At 50.2% G+C, this 25,571-nt stretch overlaps 1 protein-coding gene across 1 annotated transcript in view; it reads right to left on the bottom strand.

Annotated features, from left to right (window-relative positions):
* TMPRSS4 (transmembrane serine protease 4) overlaps nt 1-19,226 on the bottom strand; it is a 72,291-nt gene extending 53,065 nt beyond the window's left edge. Inside the window, exon 1 of the mRNA XM_075547832.1 lies at nt 19,053-19,226. Coding sequence (XP_075403947.1) covers nt 19,053-19,226 — 174 coding nt within the window. The remainder of the gene's footprint in view (nt 1-19,052) is intronic.
* Nucleotides 19,227-25,571: the final 6,345 nt, after the last annotated feature.

Raw genomic sequence — 25,571 nt, 5'->3', positions numbered from 1 at the left:
GCCTGGCCCTGAGCCATCTGATATGGGAACTCATTGCTGCAGCCACTCTGCTGTCCTAGCTCACTGGGACTCTACTTCTTTGTCACTCACCCTATGTAGCGAAACATGGTGTCCTTCTCCAAGGGTTTGTCTCTCTTAATCACATGTCCAGAGTAGGTGAGAGCAAGGCTGTGAGGGTGACCGGCATGACTCATTGGGAAGTAGGGGAGTGGGGATGTTGTTCCAGAGGAGAAAATGTGCTCACTGAGCACTGCATGATGCCCTTGGGGCGCAGCAGTAAAGTACCGCACTGGCCATAAAAAGGTCGAGTGGGAGAAAGATGTGTCAGTCTGCTCCCATAATGATGTACAACATTGACACTGTGGGGGGCAGTTCCACTCCGTCCTCCAGGGTGACCAGGGGCTGGCATGGACTGGAGGGTACCGGGTTTGAGGGATGCGTGGGTTCTGCAGACAGAGGGGGGGGGGAGGGCCTGCATGTGAGGAGCCATGCAGTGTGGCCTGTGGGAGAGAGGTGGAGACACACCTCACCTGGGACAAGGGCAGAGTGGGAAGAGCAGGCTCAAGGCTGAGGTCCGGTTTCTTGGGCTGGTCATGTGGGACTCTTGGATGGAGCTGGGGCTCAAGGTGCCCACCCCACCAGCAGCCACGCGTGCCTTGGCTCAGCCCTGTACATGCCCACCCTTCGCAGCCAGGCCTGGCAGCCCCTTCTCCACCTTCACCCAGCTCATGAACAGCCGCATGCCTGCTCTCTGGTCAGAGGGGCAGATGGATCCTGAGAGTGCAGAGGAGGGGAGGGCTGGGCAGGGAGAGAGAAGATCGATGCGTCTGACACATGAATCAGCAGCTGGAGGCTGCTGCGATGAGAGGCACCGAGAGCAGCCCAGGGCAGGCTGTGGCCTCGCTGGAGGGTCAGAGAAGGCTGGAGGCTGAGGAGAAGCTCGGGAGGGGGTTTGGGGGCAGCAGAGGCCAAGTGGGGAAGCACCACTCCCAGGGCTGTGTCTCCTGCACGTGCCGGTCAAGTGCTCTGTCCGTCTCTGGTAGAGAGAGGTGGCCCGCCTCGCACCCGGTGATGCCAGCAGCCACCGTGGCACAGGCCCTGCCCTCGCCCTCAGCTGTCCCCAGCACACGGTCTGAGACGCTCCGAGTTGCAGAATGTGGTTAAGGGGAGAAAACAGACCAAAGCCAGGGCTCGGGAACTCGGGACAAGCTTCCCAAATCCTAGACCCCTCCCAGGGCAGCAGGAGATGGGCTCTCCGGGCCCTTTGCTGCCCCAGGCCCCTCTTCGCCCCTCAGCCTTCCTGCCTATACACATGAAAATGTCAGTCTCAGGAAAGCGCTTCAAGTGCCCACTGCCCCTACAGGTATAATGCGTGGCCCTCTCACGGAGAGCCCCTGGAGGGCAGGGCATGTGTCTCTTCTGCCCTCTCGCCCCAAGCTTGACTGGGGTGGGGTTGGGGGCTGAGGAGGACAGGTCTGGAAACCCATGATGGTAAAGGAGAGCCCATGTGGCACCCCTGCCACGGACGTGCTTCACCGCACCCGCCTCCTGCTCAGACAAACCCCCTTCATTGCAGCGGAGAAACTGTAAACCAGCCTCAAAACCGCAACCCCCACCCCACCCCTTGTCGGCACGGCACCTTCCAGCTTCCTAGTGAAACCCACAAGCAATAGAACCCTCTCACAGGACAGCAGGGGAGAGGGGCACTTGGGGAAGAGGCTGGGAGGCTGAGCTGGGCACCTGCCCAGGGTGGCAGCACTGTCTTCTGCCCTGAAGCACTCTGTGCACTGGGGTGGCTGGACTCGTCCTGCTGGGGGGTGGCTGAGTTTACCAATGGTGTGGGCATTTTTTCAATAACCATCCTCAATGCTGTCGAATGGACTGTGGATTCTGCGATGGTGAAAACTTGTGGGAGCAGACAGCTGCATCTTTGAGAGGTTGTCTTTGAGAGGTGGAGATGGAGGTGTGGAACAGAGATAGAATGCAGCCAGGAACATGAAGTTGGACAGATTTTATTGAGTCAGGGGAAGAACTCCTGGCAGGGAAGGGAGAGCAGAGAAAGGGACGGGGGCATCTTGAGCCCCCGGGCAAGTTCCGAGGCCCAACAAGTTAGGTCAGGGAAATCGCATCTGGCAGTGAGGCGGTGGGACCTATATAGGGCTTGAGCCAAGGACGTATGTGCTGATAAAGGGAAGGAAGGCCTTCTGGAGCTGCAGTTGCAGGGTCTGAGTCAGGATGGGGTCTGTGAGTCAATCATCCTGGAACTGAGGGAAGGGGCTGCACAGACCCGGCCCTGAGAGATAAGCTCCTTGGAACGCAGGAGGCAGAGACTGTACTGTCCAGCTCTGGCCTTGAGAGGTGAGGGGTGGAGGGGGGTGGATGAAGGGGCCTCACAGTCCAGCAGGCTATCTTTCAGGAGGACTGTGGGAAGTGGCCGGATGGTCTGGACCCAGCCCAAACAGTTTTGAACTTAGAATGTTGTGGTTACCAGTCCAACAGCCAGCCAACCCACAGCACCCCCCTGACCTCTTCCTTTCTTTAAGCTATGCATTCAATCAGTCAGTATGTGTTCTGTGAGCAGCTACTATGCCCTCAGCACTGGCCAGTCACTGTGGAAGTCTAGAGAAGGCTATCTCTTGCCCCACAAAGAGTTCCGTCCACCACCTGCCTGTCAGCTTGTCACACTATGTCGACATACCTGTTGCTATGGTGAGGGTATCAATAGCTCAAATACCCACAGAACCATACGTGGGGGACAAGTTTCAGTGAAGCTTCTAAGATGCGCTGGGAAGAAAGGTCTAGAGACCCACTTCTCCTTGGAAGCAGTCAGTGAAAATTCAGACACGGTGCATCTTGTCCGGGGAGCTCTGAAAGACTCCACGAACACAGGGCCCCCAACAAGAGACTCCAGGACGATAGTGGAGAGGACTCCGATCGGCCAGGGTTTCGGTTTTTTGTACGTGGAGTGTTTTATGTCAGAACTGCGTTCAAGGGAACCCACAGCAACGACCTCAAAGAGTTCAGGACAGCAACCCCAACAAAGCGCTCAGCTGGGCAGAGGCGGGCTGAGCAGCTTCCACCACCCCAGAGGAGCAGGGCACCCATCCACCCATTCTTGCCACAAAGGGGCAGCTAGAACCGAGGCTACCTCAATTCACCTTCATCTCTTCCTCACCTGCCACGGGAGACATCATGATGATCCTACGGCGGTCCCGCCCGGCAGCTGGAGACATTTGTCCTAACAAGTCCCTGATGCCACTGAAGAGAGAGAGGGCGACAGCAAGAAGAGCTCGTCTTCAGCCTGCCCTATCGAGGCAGCTTGTGGTGGTGCGGCGCAGGCATAGCCTGGAGCTCCCAAGGAGTCTTTCACTAACTCTGAGACATCGTCACGCTCATTCTACAGACAACCGGATGAAGATACAGACGCTGATGTGGATGATTTATGGGACGTTCCGCCAAGAAGAATCAGAGCTGAGCTGCAACTCCAACAGAGATTTTCCAGCACCTTGCTTTTTTTCCCCTTTCCGGCTTGTGGTTCTGGGAGTGGCAGGACTAGCGCCCCACTCCTACGAAGAGTCTAATGCTGTGGTTGTTAGGGGTTCCCCAGTCAGTTCCGACTTAGAGTGACCCTGTGGGCCACGGAACACATCCCTGGGGGATTTTGTATCAGAATTGACTTCACGGTAACTGACAGCAAAGGAAAGGAGGTCATAGGATCTCCCATAGGAGCATCTTGCATACAATCTGGGTTTCTACTCCTAAAGCTTCGCAGGGCTGCCAGCCCCCCTTTGCCGCCTCTTAGGCAGCCAGCATACACCCAGCCAAACCCACTGCCTTTGAGTTAACTCATCAACCCTAAGGACAGAGCAGAACTGTTCTGTTGGATTTCAGAGACTGTAAATCTGTATAGAGACAGACAGCCTCATCTTTCTCCAGAGGAGCAGCTGGGGGGGTTAGCACTGCTGACCTTGTGGTTAGTGGCCCAGTACTTCACACACTATCCCTCTAGGGCTCCTTGGTGTGCACCTAAGGAAGCAAACTGGTTACAATCCAGGCTGAAGCAAGAGAGAACTTCAGAAGAACCCTGACTCAGGCCTTTCCAAGTCAATAGGTCCCATTTTGGTTGGTTCCTGCTCCTTCGTGGCATCAGGAGTCAATTGTAAGGGTCTTTGAACATACCAGGACCAAGTGGGCTGCAGAGGAGATCGGAGCTGGTGTGGGGGGATAACATATTCAGGGCATGGAAAGGGGCTCAACTCTTGTTGGTGGAGAGAGACTTCAGCCCCCTTCACCATCCTGAGGCACTAGATAGCGAAACTCTAGGGAGAAGCAAGCACGAGGATGTGCTTTGAGAGACCCCCAGTGTGGGAACTGTGTTGGTGGAGGGGGGTTTAAGCTTGGGCACAGCCCTGGCACAGCTCCCTCCTAAGGGCTCCACCCAGCACCACAGCCAGGCCTGCTCCTTATTTTATAAGGTGGGCCTGCAAATTTCCCGGGCAAGGCAGGGCAGGGCAGGCTGCTCTGGGTCTCCACAGGCTCCGAAGCTTGAAGCATGGAGAATGCTAATGAAATTCTTCTAGGCCTTATCTGGTGAACATTCAGCACAGTAAGCATGCTCCTGCTGTGCTCCCTGCTGTCCTATGGGTGGGACCCATGGTTTTCTACACATTTAGCCAGCAGGGGTGGAGACCTCATCTTGCCTCCTCAAATCTGGGGGTCCCACCGTGTTCCAGTGGGACCAGAGGGTGGTAGCTCAGGGGGAGGCCAGACAGCTTTTTCAGGGGAAGCAGCCAAGGACTGGTGACCAAGCTACATCTGGAGAGCGTGCCAGGATTGAGGGCTCTGATGGGTCCCAGGGCACCAGAGCCCATTCTTTGGCTGGTCTTTGCTATGAGTCACCGATTCCTGTGTTGGTGTCTTTTTAGCCACAGCAGCAAAAGCTTGTGCAGTGTTTCACTGGGGACTGAGGTCATTCACCAGTTTTCTCATTCAAGCCGTTGAGACAATGAGCGACGGAGGCGAGACCCAGAAACACCAGCCTGGGAAAAACCCAAGTGTGGAGGAGCTGAGAGTCCCTCCCTTCCAGATAAGAACCGGCCTGGGAAACGCCCGTGGCCCTCGGGCGAAAGACCAGGCTGCCAAAGCTCATCAACATTTTCTAATGCCTTGGATGCCCTAGGTAGGGCTGGTTATGAGTTGGAATCGGCTTGGTGGTAGTGGGTGGGTGGTCAGAGGAGACAGGGCTGGGGTAGGGGTGAGACTTTAGTTATGCCAGCGGCTCTACTGTATTTGCGACTTGTTCCATGTGCACTATTTTGACTATTCTCCTTCCCTGTGTAAAAGAGCTCCGTCCCTGTGCATTAACTTTCCTCTGGGCTCCCCACTCACGGCAGTCCAGTCCATTCTGAACCATAGCGGCCCTGGGACTTGGGCAAGAAGGAAAGAAACCTCAATGGAAGGAAGCAGCCCGGTAACGGGGGACAGGTGGACTCTACCCTGGAACTTTAGAGGAAGTCCAGTCAGGGCCCACCCAAGGGTGTCTTGGAAGGCTGCCAGCAGATAGCCTTGGCTTCGGGGAACTGTTTTATACTGCTTCCAATCCTGGCCCCCAAGGCATGGCTGCCCAAGACTTTAAAAATAATTGTAAAACTCATTCTAATTAGGTAGCAGCAACTCCCAGAGAGGTTTTCAGGTTATTAGGGTTTAATACTTTGCCTGAGGCCACCCTACCCCTGTGGCCAGGTAGCAAGCCAGGCTTGGATTAGTTGGAGATATATGCAATGATTTCTTCTTAAGCCATTCAAGTGTGATTCCCTTTTGCTGCTGGGTCTAAGGTCAAGGAAACAGACAGCTGAGTCTTCCCTAGAGCAATGCAGGAAGTCAGGTCACAGGCAGCAAGCAGCAGGGCTTGTCCCTAACAGTCAGCAGCTCAGGAGCTTAGTGAAGCAGGCCCAGACGGGACATCAAACTCAAGCAATGTAAGATGACAGGATCCACAAGCCTCAAGCTCAAGTGATATATATACCAGCAGCCTGGCTTAGCAGGTCTGGAAGGAACCTCAAGCTTTAGTGACACGATCTATGGGTTGGCCGTCCCACAGTTAGTGTAGCTCACAAGCTGAGGCAGAGAACTAGCTAAAGCAGCTGCATGCTGGTCTGATCACCAGAGAGCAAGAGAGAGGGGCAGTCCTTGCCAAGCCATTTATCTCTCTGCCCTCCAATCAATCTGAGACCTTATTAATCCCACATGTTTCTATTGACTCGGTTGGTACAATAAACCTACCTATCACTATCATTGATATAACATGCAAGTAATATTTTGCTGAAGATCATCCAGCAATGGTTGCAGTAACACATTGACAGGGAGCTGACAGAGGTTCAGGTCAGACTCAGAAGAGGGCATGGGACAAGAGATATCATTGCTAATATCAGTTGGATCTTGGCTGAAAGCAGAGGCAGTTGAATGAACAGAACAAAGGAATGCCACATGGTTTAAAATCAGGAGAGGTGTGCGTCAGGGTTGTGTCCTCTCACCATACTTATTTAGTCTGCATCCTGAGCAAATAATCAGAGAAGCAGATCATATGAAGAAAAATGTGATATTAAGATTGAAGGAAGTTTTGTTAATAATCTTTGATGTGCAGATGATGTAATTTTGTTTGCTGACAGGGAGGACTTGAAGTACTGGTAATGAAGATCAGGGATTAGAGCCTTCACTAAGGATTACAGCTCAATGTAAGGAATATTATCATCCTCGCCACTGGAGCAGGGATTGAAGCTGTCAAGGATTTGGTCTTTCTTGGATCCACAATCAATGCTCATGGAAGCAGCAGTGAAGAGATCAAGTGATGCAGTGCATTATGTAAATATGCTGCATAAGACCTCTTTAAAATGTTGAAAAACAAGGATGTTACCTTGAGAACTAAGGTGTCCCTGAGCCAAGCCATAGTATTTTCAATCCCCTCATATGCATGTGAAAGTGGATACTGATAAGAAAGACCAGAAATGAACCAATGCATTTGAACTGTGGTTCTGGAGGAGACTATTGAAAGCACAATGGAGTACGAAAGAACAAACAAATCTGCCTTGCAAGAGTGTGGCCAGAATGCTCCTGTGTTAGTCTGGGTGGACGAGAGAAACAAATTCGTAGACACTCCTATGTGCATAAGAGAGAGCTTTATATCAAAGAGTAATTGTATCTTAAGAAAACATCCCAGCCCAGTCCAGATCAAGTCCATAAGTCCAATATTAGCCCCTATGTCTGATACCAGTCTATAAATTCCTCTTCAGACTCATGCAACACATGCAATGGAAGATCACAGGCCAGTGGGTGGGAAGTCTTGTGGATCCAGTGGTGGTGGAAGCATCTCCAAGCTGGTGTGGGTCTCCAGGTGGCTCCTCCAGCTCCCAGGCTCTGTTTCCATCAGTTTGGCTCCATGTGTCTTGTCAGCAGGAATGTGTAGCAGAGAGTGTGTCTGGTCTCTAGTGAGCTATTTATCTCAATAGTGCCTCCAAATGAGCTCATCTGCTATGACCTGATTGACAGGCTAGACTCCACCCCTTCCCAAGTTGATAAGAGATTATGTAACTGCCACAACTCCTTAGAGGCAAGGATGGCGAGACTTTGGCTTCCATATTTTGACATGTTGTCTGGAAAGTCCAGTCCCTGGAGAAGGACATCATTGTCACTAAAAGAGAGGGGCAGCACAAAAGAGGAAGACCTTCGGCAAGATGGATGGACACCGTGACTGCAACAACGGACTCAGGTGTGGAAAGAGTTGTGAGAATGGTATGGGACCAGATGTTTTTTTCCGCTAAACACAGGGTTGCTATGAGCCGGAACTTACTTAATGGCACCTAAGAATCACCACCACCACCACCACCACGACCACGACCACCTCCACCACCACCACCACCACCACCACCACCACCACCACCTCCACCACCACCAACACCTCCACCACCATCACCTCCATCACCACCACCACCACCACCACCTCCACCTCCACCTCCACCACCACCACCACGACCACCACCACCCCCACCACCAGCTCCACCCCACCACCACCTCCACCACCACCACCACCTCCACCACCACCACCACCAAAACCACCACCACCACCTCCACCACCTCCACCTCCACCACCACCTCCACCTCCACCACCACCACCACCACCTCCACCTCCACCACCTCCACCTCCACCACCACCACCACCACCACCACCGCCACCACCACCACCGCCGCCACCACCACCTACACCTCCACCACCACTACCACCACCACCACCACCACCACCACCACCACCACCACCACCTCCACCTCCACCACCACCACCACCACCACCACCACCACCACCACCACCACGACCACCACCACCACCTCCACCACCTCCACCATTACCACCACCACCACCACCACCAACACCACCACCACGACCTCCACCTCCACCACCCTTACCACGACCACCTCCACCACCTCCACCTCCACCACCACCACCACCCCCACCACCACCTCCACCACCACCACCACCACCTCCACCACCTCCACCACCCCACCACGACCACCTCCACCACTACCACCCCCACCACCACCACCTCCACCACCACCTCCACCCCCACCCCCATCCCCACCCCCACCCCCTCCACCTCCACCTCCACCACCACCACCACCACCTCCACCACCCCCACCACCAGCTCCACCCCCACCCCCTCCACCTCCACCTCCACCACCACCACCTCCACCTCCACCACCTGCCACATGCAGTGTTCCCCTTGGCCTCATCCCTCTAAGCATTCAGCAGGTTCACCGTGCACTGGACTGGCTTTCTGTTAGCCCATTATCATTTGAAACTGCCTTTTGTCCTTTCTTCTTCTTCTTCTTCTTCTCCTCATCCTCCTCCTCCTCCTCCTCCTCCTTCTCCTCCTCTTCCTTCTCCTCCTCCTCCTCCTCCTCCTCCTTCTCCTCCTCCTTCTCCTCCTCCTCCTCCTCCTTCTCATCTCCAATTTTCTTCTCCTCTTCCTAGTATCAATTATAAAAGGAGGAGGAGGCCAATTGAGAAATATCACTGAAGGGACTGGGGTAGGCTCCTGTACGTCAGAGAGAGAATCAAACGATGGTATCCACTGGAAGAAAGGCTGGGGAGACCCAGGATTCACGTGAGAAAGGACTGGGTTCGGGCTTGGGCTTGGACTTGGTCTGAGGAGGATGGGCAGCAGGAAGGACTCCAGCACCAGAGAAGCCTGGGAGGAAAGAGCCATCTGCAGAAGCTGTTGAGGAGGGTGCGAAGGACGTGCACAGCATGTTGAGACCATTCATGGCCGACGTATGGGCTCTTATTGCAAAGGGAAAGAGATTTGAAGTTATCACCAATGTTTCTGTGGAAACCAGTCACCAGAAAATGGGACATGCTTGGACCACACAGCCATGGGATGCAGACATGAAGAAAGCGGAGGACATACCATGCTTGACAGCAACCGAGACTTGTACAACAATCTGGAACTTCTCGGAGCCACCCACGGAAAGCAACTGAAGCTCTCTACGAGCCGTCCCCGCAGAGCATCGAGGACGGGAAGGAGCAGGGCGCTGGCTTTACTGATGCACACTGTGAACTGGGGGAAGAACACTTTCGCTAATGAAAAGTCATCATGCAATCTGAGCAGCAAGCGGTGGCCATGGTTCAAAAGGCGCATGGAGCCATGTACATTCGATGACCCTTTGAAGGAAGAGCTCGAATCTAAGTAGCATGACACCATTTAAGATGAGCTGAATCAAGCCACGCTGCAGCGGGTTAAACATCCTAGTTTAGATGACCACGTCTTGTCAATCATTTCCCTGTTGTTAAGCCAAGACCCCCTGACTCCTCCCTCCCAAACGCAGCCTACAGGGCGATGTGAGTGTCCATTCGTTCCGAAGCGGTAAGCATGCAGCTTACAGCCCATTGAGGGGGATGGTGGCTTGCTCCCCAGCACTGTTCACTCAATGTTAGCAGTAATTTTAGGTTTGGGTCCTAGTGACTCTCATCTTCTACTCAAAGGTAGAAGGCACACATCTAGACGGTGATACTGTTCTTCCTTACAAAAACAAAGTACAAAAGGCCCTAGCAACACTAATAAACTACTGACTTCATGGTTTAGAGCAAATGAATCTTGAAAATCACCAAACAGCCACGACTCCATCGACAGCCTCAGTGACGCCAGCCACTAAGTGACACCAGGCACGGCCATGGAGGAGCCGTCCAGCCCACCCTTTCTGCACTCGTGGTGTCCAGGATTGTGAGAAATAGTAAATAATTTTTTGTTTGATTAGTTAAAACAATTAGAAAACCAATTCATTAAAGAAAAATCACTGAGGAGTATTCACAGGCTAGCCCTGACGTTCATAGTGTCCTCCTAATACCAGGGGCCCCTGAGCCAGAACCCACCTTGCAGGACTGCCTCTCCCTCAGGCGAAGTGGGGTTCAGGTTGATATATTTTAGCAAGGTTTCTTTGAAATGCTCAAAAAGGGTCTTGTTAGCCTTAGTCAGTAGTTGCTAGTGTGGTGGCAATGGCTGGGCTAATTCTACAGGCCTGCCCTTTGGCTAGGAGCCCTGGTGGTGTAGCGGTTACGCACCGGGCAGCTGACCTCAAGGTCAGCAGACTGAAACCACAAGCTGCTCTTCAGGAGAAAGAAGGGGCTTTCTACTCCTGTAGAGCGCGATGGTCTTAGAAACCCACAGGGGCGGCTCTTCCCTGTCCTATAGGGTCACTCTGCATCGGAATGGACTCAATGGCAGGGAGTGGAGTTGGTCCTTGTGTGAAGCATGGGGCACCTCGTCTCTGAAGCCCACCCCTCAGGCGTGCTATAGTTCCTGTTGGGATCTGCCTCTGGAAGAGCTGTGAACCCCACTGGGTTTGCATCTGGTTCTGCAGATGCCTTCCATCAGCAAACTGCTGGGCTGCTTCGGTAATATTTGGTCTTTTCCCACGTGAGAGGGGTTGATTGCAAATTATAAGAATTCCCTTCCAGCTTCATTCAAACAAATATAATGAGGCCTTCAGGAATGAACCAGGTTCTTTGTTTTTAACATTTTATTAGGGACTCATACAACTCTTACCACAATCCATACATATACATACATCAATTGTATAAAGCACATCTGTACATTCTTTGCCCTAACATTTTCAAAGCATTTGCTCTTCACTTAAGCCCTTGGCATCAAGTCCTCTTTTTTCCCCTCCCTCCCCGCTCCCCCTCCCTCATGACCCCTTGATAATTTATAAATTGTTATTTTGTCATATCTTGCCCTATTCGGCGTCTCCCTTCACCCCCTTTTCTGTTGTCCATCCCCCAGGGAGGAGGTCACATGTAGATCCTTGTAATCAGTTCCCCCTTTTCAACCCACTCACTCTCTACCCTCCCAGTATCGCCCCTCACACCCCTGGTCCTGAAGGTATCATCCACCCTGGATTCCCTGTGCCTCCAGCCCCTATATGCACCAGTGTACAACCTCTGTCTATCCAGACTTGCAAGGTAGAATTCAGATCATGGTAGTTGGGGGGAGGAAGCATCCAGGATCTGGGGGAAAGCTGTGTTCTTCATCGGTGCTACGTTTCACCCTGACTGACTCATCTCCTCTAGACCCCTCTGTGAGGGGGTCTCCAGTAGCCAACAAATGGGCTTTGGGTCTCCACTCTGAACTTCCCCCTTCATTCACTATGGTAAGAATTTTTTTTTATGATGCCTTATACCCGATCCCTTTGACACCTCATGATCGCACAGGCTGGTGCACTTCTTCCATGTGGGCTTTGTTGCTTCTGAGCTAGATGGCCGCTTGTTCACCTTCAAGCCTTTAAGACCCCAGACACTATCTCTTTTGATAGCTGGGCACCGTCAGCTTTCTTCGCCACATTTGCTTATGCACCTGTTTGTCCTCAGCGATCGTATCATGGAGGTGTGCACCTAATGATATGATTTTTAGTTCTTTGATGCCTGATAACTGATCCCTTCGGAACCACGTGATCACACAGGCTGGTGTGTTCTTCCATGTGGACTTTGTTGCTTCTGAGCTAGATGGTCGCTTGTTTATCTTCAAGCCTTTAAGATCCCATGAACCAGGTTCTTAAAGGCCTCAGGATACTTCTTTGGGTCATCTGAGAAGCAAAATTGCAGTGATGAAGTAGCAACAAAAACAATTTTATGGTTGGGAAGGGGGTGTCACCACAACATGAGGAACTGTATGAAAGGGTCGCGGCATGAGGAAGGTTGAGAGGCACTTCTCCAGCCAAAGGTGGGCTAACTTTTGAGGCATCAGAGCCTATTCTGCCCCTCACAACAATTTAAATTTTATTTGAGAGCCATGAATATATATTTACAAACAAATTACATCACCATTAATAATGTCCTTTAAAACTGTTTAATTTTACTTCAGAACCGCATGTACATACTGAAAGAGCCAAATAAGGCTCTCAAGCCAGTTTGCCAACTTCTGCTTTCCTACCAGTCCACAAGACTAAGACTTTCCTACCAGTCTACAAGAGAAAGTATCCGAGTCACGGCACCGAAGATGTTATGGTGGTGCCAGATTGGTTCTAATTCCTGCTTCTTGAGCTTCTTAGGAGAAAAAACTTGGCCAAGAGATACTACACACAGCAAAGCATAGGAAAGTCTTATAGAAAGTTAGAGTAAAGAAGTTCAGCAAAGCATAGGAAAGTTTTTATGCGACTGACAGAGGTTCCAGCATGCAGCTCAGGAGAAATGTCTGAGTGCCCCACCTGCCTGGCAGATTTCTCTTTTATAGTCACTTTCTCTTCACCTTAACCTATGAGTCAGCTTCCTTGGGGTTGTTTTACTGGCCACTTTCTAGGTACTATTGGTCCAGTTTGTGGCCAGGGGTTTTACTGGCCAATCTCTCATTCCCAGTGTTGGGTTATCCTCCTGGCTCTACACTGTACCAAACAGGTGTGCTCTCTGGCCATCGTACCCAGGTTTCTGACTCTAGGGATGTGTCTGCTCCAAGAGAAACCAAAGTTAACCAGAGTCTTGGATCTACTTCGGAGGCTTCTCATTCTTGTTGTCCAGGTTTAACTGCTAAACCTAGGCAAACGCCTGCTGCCCTCCTTCATTTCCTGGATCTGCTCACACAGCTCTGAGCTTCTCAGCCTCTCCTCCCACCTCTCCCGTCTCCCGGCTAGAGCACCCACCCCCAGGGAGACAAAGCTACTCGAATCCCCAACATTTCTCTGAAAGGTCCCTTTACTTACTTTCCTAAATCCCAATCTAGTGCTGCACTGGCTATCTTCCCTCGGCAGCCAGAAGGTGTGTAGTCTCCTACATTCCTCAGATGAAGCAGTATGCTATATTGGTGGTGGGGGGTTGTTGCTAGTGGATTCATGGTGATCTCATGTGCCCAGTTCTAGGCCATCTTCATGCGTGCTTTCCCACCTGTCAGCACTCCATCAAATACTATGCAGAGGCTAATCTTGGGGGTACATCGCCAAGCCTTTCTTCTTCATCTGGTGGCTCTTCTAAAACCTGTCCGTGATGGTGAGCCTGCTAGTATTTCAAATATGGTTGCCTGGTGCAGACCAGTGCGTCATATGAGTTTTTAGCCAGAGGCTCCTTTGTCACTTCATCAGACAATGTTTTCCTGAAGTCTGTGTAAGAGATGGTGGGGATGATACTGACAGGATTGTGAGATCTGGCTGTGAGTGATTGCTAACAGGGTTAGTTGTGATTGTCACCCTGTGGGGTGTACAATGAGCCTCAGAAGTAGAAAGGGGTGTGTGTGTCACCAGCAGCGAGAGAGAAGAGCCAGGAGTGGAGCACATCCGTTGGACCCCGATATCCTTGCACATTGAACCTCCTTGATCTAGGAGACAGGCAGATCGGACACCAGAGGAGTGGCAGGGAAGCAGCAGCTGGGTTTGCTGACCCATGAGCCTGGAGCTGAATGCTTTCCAGTTGAGGCTTATAACAGAGTGGCATGCCCTCTGGGCACTTATTAGTAGCCCCCAAAGGGCTTTGTAACATTGCCTGAGCAGGATAGAGGCCAGATCAAAAGGTTGAGGATCAGAGAGGCGCCTACCTGGGGGCACAGCAGAGCAGAAACTGTCCTGATTCAACAACTTTCCTAAGCATTTCTCACCTGTTAAATTCCTTAATAGACCCCACAATTACGAGCATTGTCTGTGAGTTCTGTGGGCCACTACAATGAATTGTAGAACCCAGCTGTACAGTCGATAGTGCTGTCAGAACCGGTGGTGCAAGCCCGGCCCAACCTCGTAGGGAATGGCCTTGGACAGCTGTTGCTGATGGTGGGGGGGGGGTTCCCTCACCCTTGTGAGATTAGAGAAGGTCAGACACCACCTCTGCTGCATCTCTTTTTGACACATGGCTTCCAGTATTATAGCAACATGCACACCACGTGCACCATGGGATGGGGGCGGGCAGTATCCTTTCAGCTCACCGTGGTCATTGCCGAAACGTTCCATACAAAATAAAACTGGGGGTGAGGGTGGGGAGGAGGGTCTTGGCCCTCCAGCTTGACCCTCCTTGACATCTCCATTCTTGTTGCCACTGCTGTCACTTTCCCCTTTCCATGAAGATTTGGGTTGCTGGTCCCTCGTCCTCTCTGAATCCAGCCACCTTCTTGGTTAGTTTTGGTAGGTGATAGCTTGACCTCCCCTTTCAGCTCACAGTTTTTGGTCCATCCTCCTCTGGGAGCCATTCCACCGACTCCCGTCTTACACCCTGGCTTATGTCCGCTTGATGTTGCTTCACTTATTAAAATCATAGCGAGTCTGTCTTCACACTTTCACCTTTCTGATCTTTCTTGTTCCTCACTCCATTACTCCTGCCCTTCAGCCTCATAAGTATTTCTATCTCCTGACGTCTCCAATTTCTCTTCATCCATAACTCCTTCCTGCCTTTGTTTTCATTCCTCTTCAACCTAGCCCTGATTGTCAACACCTTCAACAACCCCTTCTCTTGCAAAGACCTGCGTCTTTGTGCTCCTGACACAACTGGTGAGCTAAACTCCAGCCCTGGAGTTTATCCACCCACTTCACTCCTGGCTTCAGCAACGGCGTCAAACACGAGAGTAGCTGTGAGGATGCTGCAGGACCGGGCAATGCTTCGTTCTGTTGCACAACCCCAACAAGAACTTCACACCATTCCCTACTGTCAACAAAGACCTTGACCTCCTTCATCACAGAGGAGGTAGAAACCTTGAACTGGGAATACTTTCTGCATCTTACCTTGCCCTCCCCTCCTAGACACATTTAGATCCAAACTCTCCCCCAAGTTTTTTGTTCTTTTGATGAAGGATTTGTTCATTTAGTCAAAAATGCCCGAATCCCATTTTATCCTTTCTCAAGAAAGGAAGCATCAGTTATCAGATCCTTCTGTATCTTCAGCATCTCCCTTTCTACAACACGCTATTGTCGTTAACTTCCATGAGTCAACTCTAACTCATGGTGACCAGCGCACACCTGAAGGAGATCCTGCTGGGTCCTGCACCATCATGACGGCTGGCTTGGGGAAGTCCACTGTGTTACTAGAAAGTCATTCTTTCACCAAGTTTCCACATGACTCCTCTCTTCTCCACACATGATGTCTTCCTCCATTGAGTTACCCCTGTTGATGTTGTGTCTCATGCAAGTGAGCTTGACAGTGTTGAGATTCGTATGATTTTCATTGGCTAATTTTGGAAAACGGACCATCAGACTTCCTTCCTGGATGTCTTAGTCTGTAAGCACCGCTGAAACTTGTCCACCGTGGGTGAGCCTGCTGGTATTTGAAATATGGATGGTGTGGCTTCCAGAGTCATAGCATCACCCAGCCACCACAGCATGACAAATTGATAGATGCATGGGAGGTACAGCATGGAGGCATGTCCAAGTTTTTCTTTTGTCAGACACTCTCCCTTGACCTTGCTCTGGCTCTGTTGCCACATCTCTTCCCTTCCATTCACGGCCCAGCTTGCAGATCAAGTGGCCCATCCATGTCACCTCCACTTCTCACAGAAAAGTGAGGTCTCTCTGTTTTGTGGCGTTCTCCACCCCCACTTCCATTTCATCCACCAGAACTCAAGGTCTAGGCGCTGCCCCTTCCTTTCCCCAGAACTCTTTCAGTCACCACTGCAGTGCTCATTGATCCTGCTGACGTCTCTGAAGAGTTTGTCTGTATTCATCATGCCTTCTTTTTGAACTTACCTGCTACCATGATCACACTCTTTCTTCTGGCTGGATCGCCCCTTCTCTGCCTGGTATGTCAGCGTCACACGGGGCTCTCTTTGTCTTCTAGTCTGTCCGCAGTGATCGCATTCATTCCCAAGGTTACACCTATCACCTGTGTGCTGATCTTTCCCACTTTAAGCTTTCGGGTCCAGAGAATCTGCAGGGGCTCCAGCTCTGTGGCTCGATGACTCAACGGACATCGTCTCTGGAGGTCTGGCACTAACTTTAAATCAAACAAGGCGAAATGGAACTTTTCCTTCTGTGTCCCCATTGTGACCATCCAGCCTTGGATAGAGGCTGCCTGCACTGCCACCCTGGAGAGCATTTCGATTCCTCTCACGTTCGAATCCATCACATTCCTCTGAGTCTCTCCCTCAATAGCCTTCATTTCCTCCTCTCCCAGGGCCCCTGCCCTGGCTCAGACGCTCAGCAGCTCTCATGGTCCCCTCACCCTGGTCTTGCTCCTTGCCTGTGCGCCCTCCATATTGTGACTAGACCCTTCTAAGTAGCAGCAGGACCCTCCATGACCTGCCCTTGGCCACCATTTTACATCCAAAGTCACCAATCCTTCATGGTCCACAGTCTCTCTGCCTTCAGTTTAGAGCCTGGCGACAGCATGGATCCAGGTTGGGGGCACTGCCTCTGTCCACAGCCTGCGCTAGATGCTGGAGCTGTTGCTATCAGAATGCCCCGTCCCTTTCTGGTAGCATTCAGTGCCCCTGGCAGTACCCGCGAGGCATTTGTCAGTGGCTCACTTCCGATCATGGTCACCTCTGTGGGTCAGAATGAGTGCTCTCTTATTGGTGATAAAAGACATGTCTACAAATATAATTTAATATATATTATGATGTATTATGCTCCATACAATAATATAATATAGAGACACAACAAACATTTGCCAATTAAACACCTTTTCATGTGTAAATCAGTGATACTATATTCATTGTGTTATGCGACTTTCACCATCATGTCTTTTCCAAATGATTTCACCACTATTAGCAAAAACTTAGTGCTCCTATGAAATGAGTCTCTCACCCCCATTTCTTTGTCCCCTTGGTGACAACTGATAAAACGTTGTCTCCGTACATTTGTATATTTCCTAGAGTTGGGGCATACAATGTTTGTCCCTCGGAGACGGACCTCTCTCACCTAGCACGGCGTTTTGCAGGTCCACTCATGTCGCAGCATGTGGCAGGGCGGCGCTTTCTCCGTGACTGGGGAGGGTCCCGTTGTATGCGTGGGCCACATTTTGTCGATCCATTCATCTGTTGATGAGCACATAGGCTGTTTTCACCTTTTGGCTGTTGCTCCTAATGCTGTGGTGAATGCTGGTCCACAGGTTAGCTCAGCAGGGCTTCCGACGGCTGATTATCTCCAAGGCAGATAGTCAAACTTCTCTTCTGAGGCACCTCTGGATGGACTCGAACCTCCAACCTGTGCGATCCCAGCTGAACTATTGGTACCACCCCAGGACTCCAGCCACAACTGTCATAAAATCGTAACTTCTCTGCCTCCTTCTGGGAGCTCTGGGGCTGGGCCTTTATTTCCATGTGCATGGCCTGCTTGCCACATCAGATGTACACACTTAGTGATTAAGGAGAACTTCTTCGAGGAGGTAATTGTTATTCTTTTTAACCCTCCTCCCCCTCCTCTGCCACACTGTATTAGGAATAGAAGAACTCGTGTACAGGAGACGTCTATGTCAGGGGTGAGGGGCTCAGTGATACAAAGACGGTGTCCTAAGATAAACAAGCGGCCATCTAGCTCAGAAGCAACAAAGCCCACATGGAAGAACACACCAGCCTGTGTGATCACGTGGTTCTAAAGGGGTCAGTTATCAGGCATCAAAGAACAAAAAATCATATTATTGGATGCACACCTCCATGATATGATTGCTGAGGACAAACAGGTGCATAAGCAAATGTGGCGAAGAAAGCTGATGGTTTCCGGCTAACAAAAGAGATAGTGTCTGGGGTCTTAAAGGCTTGAAGGTAAACAAGGGGCCATTTAGCTCAGAAGCAACAAAGCCCACATGGAAGAAGCACACCAGCCTGTGTGATCAGGAGGTGTTGAAGGGATCAGGTATAAGGCACCATCAGAAAAAAAAATCTTACCATAGTGAATGAAGGGGGATGTGCAAAGTGGAGACCCAAAGCGCATTTGTCGGCCACTAGAGATCCCCTTGCAGAGGGGTCTAGGGGAGGAGATGAGTCAGTCAGCTTTCCTCCAGTTCCTAAATGCTTTTTCTCCCCCTCCCCCAACTATCATGATCCGAATTCTACCTTGCAAGTCTGGATAGAGCAGAGGTTGTACACTGGTGCAGATAGGAGCTGGAGGCACAGGGAATCCAGGGCGGATGATACCTTCAGGACCAGGGGTGTGAGTGGCGATACTGGAAGGGTAGAGGGAGAGGGGGTTGGAAAGAGGGAATCGATTACAAGGATCTACATGTGACCTCCTCCCTGGGGGATGGACAACAGAAATGGGGGTGAAAGGAGACGTCGGACAGGGCAAGATATGACAAAATAATAGTTTATAAATTATCAAGGGCTCGTGAGAGAGGGAGGAGCGGGGAGGGAGGGGGAAAAAAAGAGGACCTGATGCCAAGGGCTTAAGTGGAGAGCAAATGCTTTGAAAATGATGAGGGCAAAGAATGTACAAATGTGATTTACACAATTGATGTGTGTATGGATTGTGATAAGAGTTGTATGAACCCCTAATAAAATTAGTTTTTTTTAAAAGAATGCTCTTCAGATGGATGAAGGTCAATTTAAAGGCCTAGTCACAAACAAAACAAAACAAAACAAAACAAAGATGGTGTCCTCTCTGCTGGGTACCCAGAGAGAAGTGTCCAGTGGTGGGGTGGGGGAAGAGGTCCACTCCGCGATTCCTTTGATGGCCTCCGGGAAGTGCTCCTCCAGCAGGGAGAGCTCGCTGATGAGGTTGGTGCAGGCTTCCTGCGGGCTGTCGTTGGGCACGGTTTGCACACGGATGACGGTCTTGTGCTCCATCAGGTGGGGGACGGTGTAGCTAGCAAACAGCGCCAGGGGTCCTTGAGCAGCTGGGCTCTGATGATGTTTTCCAGTGTCTGGTCTCCTTTGTGGATGGTGAACAAGTAGGCACTGGGAACCGTGGCATCCCTAACAACGGTGACTTGCTTCCTGCCTCAAAGAGCAGGTAGACTGCAAGGTCACAGGGACATTCATGCTAAACTCACAGTGGCCACCAGCTCCAAACCCTGTCCTCAACACTTCCCATTGTCTTGTGAGTGAAAGTTTACAGAGCAGATTGGTTTTCCGTTCAACAATCCACGCACATTTTGTTTTGTGCTGTTGGTTGCAAATCCACTTCCGCCCTGTCTTTCTTACGTCCATTCACCCTTCTTTTCTGTTCCCTCCTTGCCTTCTGAGCATGGTCCCAGGGCAAATGCTGCTCTTTGGGTCTCATCTGATTGATTTTTCTCGAGTGTATATCTCCCTGTGTTGTTGTTCGCATATTTGCTGTTTGGTTGAAAGTTGACTCAAGGTGGTGAGCTCAGTTCAAGGCTTGAAGAATCTAAATTTTTTTGAAGAGTCACTGATTCGAGTTTTGTTTTACTCCACTCTATTTAGGAGCGCTTATTGTGACTGCAATCAGAACCAGGAGAGACAGAGGTTTGTGTGGTCCATTCATTCTGTGGAAGAAGTGTTTCTTTCATACATCTCTTATTTTCCCCACCTTTCTTTGTTCCAGATGAGGGAAGACCAAGAGTTGCCTCTTCGATGGCTGCCCACAGGCTCTCAAGACCACAGTTGCCACTCCCCAGAGTAGGATGTAGATGATTGTTCTTTGGTCTATCATGCTACAAGGATTGACCTGGATGCCTCCCTAGACTATGATCCCAAGTTCTCAGGTTCCGTGACTCTTTCTCTCAAGTTGTTTGGTTATGTCTGAGGAATTCTGTAACTTTCCCTGTCTACTAGGTTCTATCGTGGGATGCTTGGTAACATCATGGTCATTAGTGGGATGGTTAACCACAGGGTCAGCAGTTGCAAACCACCAGCCACTCCTCGGGAGAAAGTCAAGGCTTTCTACTCCCATAAAGAGCTATCGTCTCCGAAAGTCAAGAGGCAGCTCTCTCCTGGCCTATAGGGTTTGCTATGAGTTGGCATTGACTCAATGGCAGCGAGTTTGGGTTTCAGGGGTATGTTCTACTATATGAATATACTACTGATGGTCCTAATGGAAACATCTGTAAAACTATTCCCTGTCAAAGCTGTAGATACGTGAGTAGAGTCCCATTTGCCTTCCCACACCTGTTCAGCTTATATGTCTGTGGATCCATTTGGAGATTAGAGTTATTGCTGTTATTGCTATTACTCATAGATGCATGTTATTACAAGACAGTGTCTTACAGTATCTGCCTCTGTGGCTTTAATTCTTGTGCTCCTCCCAGTATCTTCCTTTGACTTGGTCATTGTGTGTTAATTTCCTCCTCATTATGTATTGCCTTTACCTTCACCCATGTTAATGTATGTCACCTCTTTACTTATGGATTTACCGTCTCTTCCTCCCTGTGCTGGTAGCCAGGCTGTTTCTTGCTTGACTTTTAAAGTAATGGTGGCACACATCATTTGGCCTTTGGTGGTTGACTAATGTCACTCAGTGTCATATCCCCTAGGATACCAATTCTCAAACTTATTTAGGCTCCTAACTAACCACTTTGCGGGGAAAAATTACTCAGTGGCACATACTCCTGGGGAAAGTGTAGGCATCTGATTTGCAGGCCCTTTTGCTCATTCTGGTGCCTCTAGTGGGTGATCTCACCCACTTTGGGAAGCACCACTCTTTATGAGATGTTTCACAGATCGATCTTGACGCGTCTTTGTTGCACAGGACTCCATTATGTATATGTACCGTAGTCTGTCCATTTATCCATCGATCCACACTTTGATTGCTTCTATCTGTTTGCCATTGTGAAAAACACTGTGATGAACATGGGTGTGCCCACGTCTGTTGATGTCCTGGCTCTTATTTCTCTAGAATATATGAAGAGACTTCAAAATGTTCCTAACAAAATTCCATTGTCTTGTATTTCACTCTTCAACAAACTTTTTCAATTCCTAATATACCTAGTGGGATTACTGGGTCCTATAGCATTTCTTCTTGTATCTCCAATTGGTAGGCAAGTATCCCACCATTTTCCACAGTGGCGGTACCATTTCATAGCCTCCCCGGCAGGCGACGTGGGTTCCAGCCTCCGACACCCTCACCAGCACTTGTTGTTTGTTTGTCTCTATAAACTTTGCTACTAATGCTGAGATGACAGTTCATCATTGTTTGGGTTTTTATCCTTCCGATGACAATGATTTCGAGCATTCCTTCATGTGTTTTGTGGCCTCCTGAATGTTTTCTTCGGTGAAGCATCTGTTCTTGTCCTCTGCCTATTTTAAAATTGGCGTATTTCCTTTTTTGTTGCTGAAGTGTTGAGGTTTTCTATAAATTTTAGAGATTTGTTTCTTGTCCAGTATGCTGAGGCCTAAGATGCTCCCCTGTCTTTAGAGTCTCGTTTTATTGTCTGGAGAAGTCTTTTGATGTGCATCATTGCTAATTTTTAGGAGGTCCCAGTTTATATTTTACTGTTTGCACATTTTTAGCTAAGTTCGATAGTGTCTCTACACCATGTCTTCAAAATAAAAACTCAAACTCACTGAAGTCGAGTCAATGGTGACTCATAGCAAACCTATAAGACAGGGAAGAACTGCCTCTTTGAGGTTCTGAGACTTTGCAAGAGTAGAAAGCCTCATCTCTCTCCCACAAAGTGGTTGGTGGTTTTGAACTGTTGACCTTGAAGTTACTAGCTCAACATGTAACCACTATGATAGCGGAGCCCCTAAGGGACCTTAAACATACCCTGATTTTTACTTTGATGATATTCTAGTTTTAGGTTTTACATTTAGGTCTGTGATCCTATCCTGAGTTGGCTGTGTGCACATAGTGTGAGATGGATCCTGTTTCACTGTTCTGCCAACGGCTATCCAGTTTTGCCAGCAACATTTGGTAAGGAGACTGACTTTCCCCTATTTAATGGGTTTGGGCCCTTTGTGGAAGAGCAGCTGTCTAAGGGACAGGGGCTGACTCTGCGCTCTGTTCTATTGGTCTGTGTCTCTGTGGTGCCTGTCCCAGGCTGTATTGACGACTGGCTGTACAGCAGGTGTAAAGATCAGGAAGGATGTCCACCTTGCTCTTCTTTAGTAGCACCGGGCTCATCCTGGGAATGGTGACTTGTTTGCCCATCTTTTGAAATAATTATAATCGAATCTGGAGTGGGATTGCATTACATCTGAAGATGGCTTTGGATGGTATCGACATTTTCGGAATGAAGTCTTCATATCCATGAGCATGGTATATTCCCCGTTTATGTCGGTCTCTTGGTTTCCTTTAGTAGTGCATTGTAGTTCTCTGTGTGTGAGCCTTTTGTCTTTCGGATTCAATTTATTCCTAAGTACTTCATCCTTTGGGTGACTGTTATAAATGGTAATATTTCCCAGATTTCCTTTTCAGATTTCTCTTGGTTAGTGTAGAGGAATCTGAATACATTCTGTGTGTGTGTGTTTGTGCGTGTGTGTTGATCTTATATCCTGCCACTTTGCTAAATCCCTGTTGGGTTCCCTGGCTTTCTTGTTGAGTCTCTGGGATCCTCTCTATGTGTGGTACCACAGTGCCTGCAAACAGAGATCGTTTTACCTTTTCTTCATCAGTTGGTGGTGCTTTGCAGGCAGATGGTGAAAAGCTGTGACAAGGGAGAAGTGAAGACGCTATTGGGATCAGAGGCTCAGATTCTTTCAGGATCCGGGGAGATAGGAGTTTCTGCCACGGAGGCTCTGTCCGTGGTGGTGGCGTAATTTGGAAACCGATAGTGGCAGTGGTCGCAAAGCATGATGAAGGTAGCCACTATCACTGAAGCTAACACGTAAATAATACTGAATTGGAAGATCTTTTGTTATCTAGATATTGATCATGAAGGTCAAAATAACTCATGGAACACAGTATTTGCACGGTATTTGCATCACATTCAAACAAGAACACCACCTTGCATGGGCGAAACACGTTTTTTGTGGGTTTTTTTGCTGGCTCTGATTATAGGCTTGGGAGAAGGTGTGGCAAGGCTGGGTGATGATGACCAGGTGTGAGCAGAGTGACTCAGCCTGTTGGAATAGAGTAGCTGGTGGGGGTCATTAAGAAGTTGGGAAGGGACGTGCTGGTGGTCATTAAGAAGTTGGGAAGGGGTGTGTGGCTTTGTCATGATAACTCCCTGAAGGACTGAGTCTCTGTACCTCATCTGGTGCTGGCACACATCCCATGTGTCTTGGGGGCTCTATTATTGGAGCTGCAACAGAGAGACTTCCAGGCTGACCAGGGACGTCCCAGGCAAGGAGAGTCAGGAAGCAGGGGCAGGCGTCCCTCCTCTTCTCCGAGACCTGGTAGGCAGCTAAGAGGACCACCATCGCTGTCAAGGAAGCAGGGTCCAGGGCAAAGACTCTTGGGACCATGCATTAGATGAACCCTCATTAACCCTTCCAGGCCAAGAACTTATAGAAATTGTGGGGCGTGGGCCTCCAAGAGAATGTAAAAAACCAAATGTACTACCAATGTGTTGATTCTGACTCATCGGGACCCTGTGGGACAGAATAGAATTGTCCTGTAGGGTTTCTAAGACTGTAATCTTAATAGAAGAAGCAGACTCAGCCTTCTCCCCTGGAGCAACGGGTGGGCTTGAACCACTGACCTTTTGATTCACCAAGCATGTGACCACTGTGTAGCCAGCACTTTCTCCAGGTGAACCAGAGTTTACTCAGGACTAAAAGGGCTGTACACGATGGTCAAGGATTGTTCACAGAAAGGTGATGCACAAGCCCTAGGAATGGTTTCTTAGGAGAAACTGAAGACGGTAAACAGGGGTGGGAGGGTTGGTGGTGCAGATGGTCAGGGTGTGAGAATATGAGGACTGCGGTTGTTCTCAGCACTAGGGTCCTTAAATAATTCCCTAAAACACTACTTGCCAGATACGTATGGGGGGCCCACTCTAGTGGCCTTTGGTATGGCCCGTAGAGGCGCTTGTGGCTGAGCCGCAGTTCCTATGTGGGGTTATCTGGGCAGTGACGGAGAGATGTGTTGCGTGTGGTGGGGGCACCTTGCAGGGTGTGCTCCTGAGACTTGGGGAAGACTTCCTGTTGCTGTCAATAGTGTTTGATGTGGGTCTTGAAGGAGGAGTGAAAGTGCAACAGGCTGGAAAATGAAGAACAAGACAGTCCAGGAGGGGAACGTCATGAGCCCAGGTGTGGAGGCCCAGACCCGCCGGCCCGTTGGAGGTTGGCCCGATGGGAGGATGCCTGAGCCGATTTGCAGGAGATAGAGCTGATGATACAGAGCCCTGGTCTTGGGAGCGATGAGAACTGGAAACCAGGGCAGCCTCGGGTTATACGGGGCCTGAAAGTCATTGCATATGGGAGATTTTCTTAAGACAAGAACACAAAATTCGGAACACAAAATTAGGCCCAGGACCTTGTAGCGTCTGCTCAGACGAGGGGCCTGAAGCCGCAGCATGTGAACCTCGTGGTGAGCCGCGCTCTTCACGGGAGCTGCAGTTTGCACACTCCCGGGCTTTATTTCAGGCCCCGGCCTGCCTCCAGCAGTTTTGTGCAGCAAACTGCTCCTGGCCCTTCTCTGAGTTTCTAGAACCCCAGGCAGCTGTGGAGGTGTGTTTGCAATGAACCAACTCGGCAGCTAGCACAGCTGTCCTGCTGGGACGGGGAGGAGAATGCCACCCTCCGCCCGCCCGGAGCCAGTGCCAATGGGTCAGCCTCTAATGCACAGCAGCAGGAGGGAGCACTGCCAGGTTCTCAGGATGGACTTTCGAGTTGCCTATTGGGATCCATAAACCCATCTGAACCCCCTCTGCTGTAGTCTTGATTGCAGTTCATGGGGAGCTCCTGCAAGGCAGGACAGACCTTGTTATAGAGGCAGACCGTACCCCTCTCTTGCGGAGTGGCTGGCCAGTTTGAACTGCCGACATTTTGGTTGGCAGCGGAGTGCTTTAACCACGATGCCACCAGGGCCCCTGGTGATCGACAGGGTTCTATGGTCTGATGCTCTAGTCCATCCTAGTCTGGAAGCTCTGCTGAGATGCACTCAGCCTCATAGAAATGCACAAGTCCTCACTGACAGACTAGACTAGATGTGAGGTGCGTTGGTTGGGAATCAGCTCTAGGTCTCCCGCATAGCAGGTGAGAATTCTATGACGGAATCACCAGAACTGCCAAGCATACAGTGACCCCCCCACCTGTTCAAGGGGGTGCCTTCGAATCTGACAGGAA

Source organism: Tenrec ecaudatus, chromosome 4 (assembly GCF_050624435.1).
Source record: "Tenrec ecaudatus isolate mTenEca1 chromosome 4, mTenEca1.hap1, whole genome shotgun sequence".
Taxonomy (NCBI): domain Eukaryota; kingdom Metazoa; phylum Chordata; class Mammalia; order Afrosoricida; family Tenrecidae; genus Tenrec; species Tenrec ecaudatus.
Note: the sequence above shows the minus strand (reverse complement) of the source record. Positions and strands in the feature narration are given on the sequence as shown.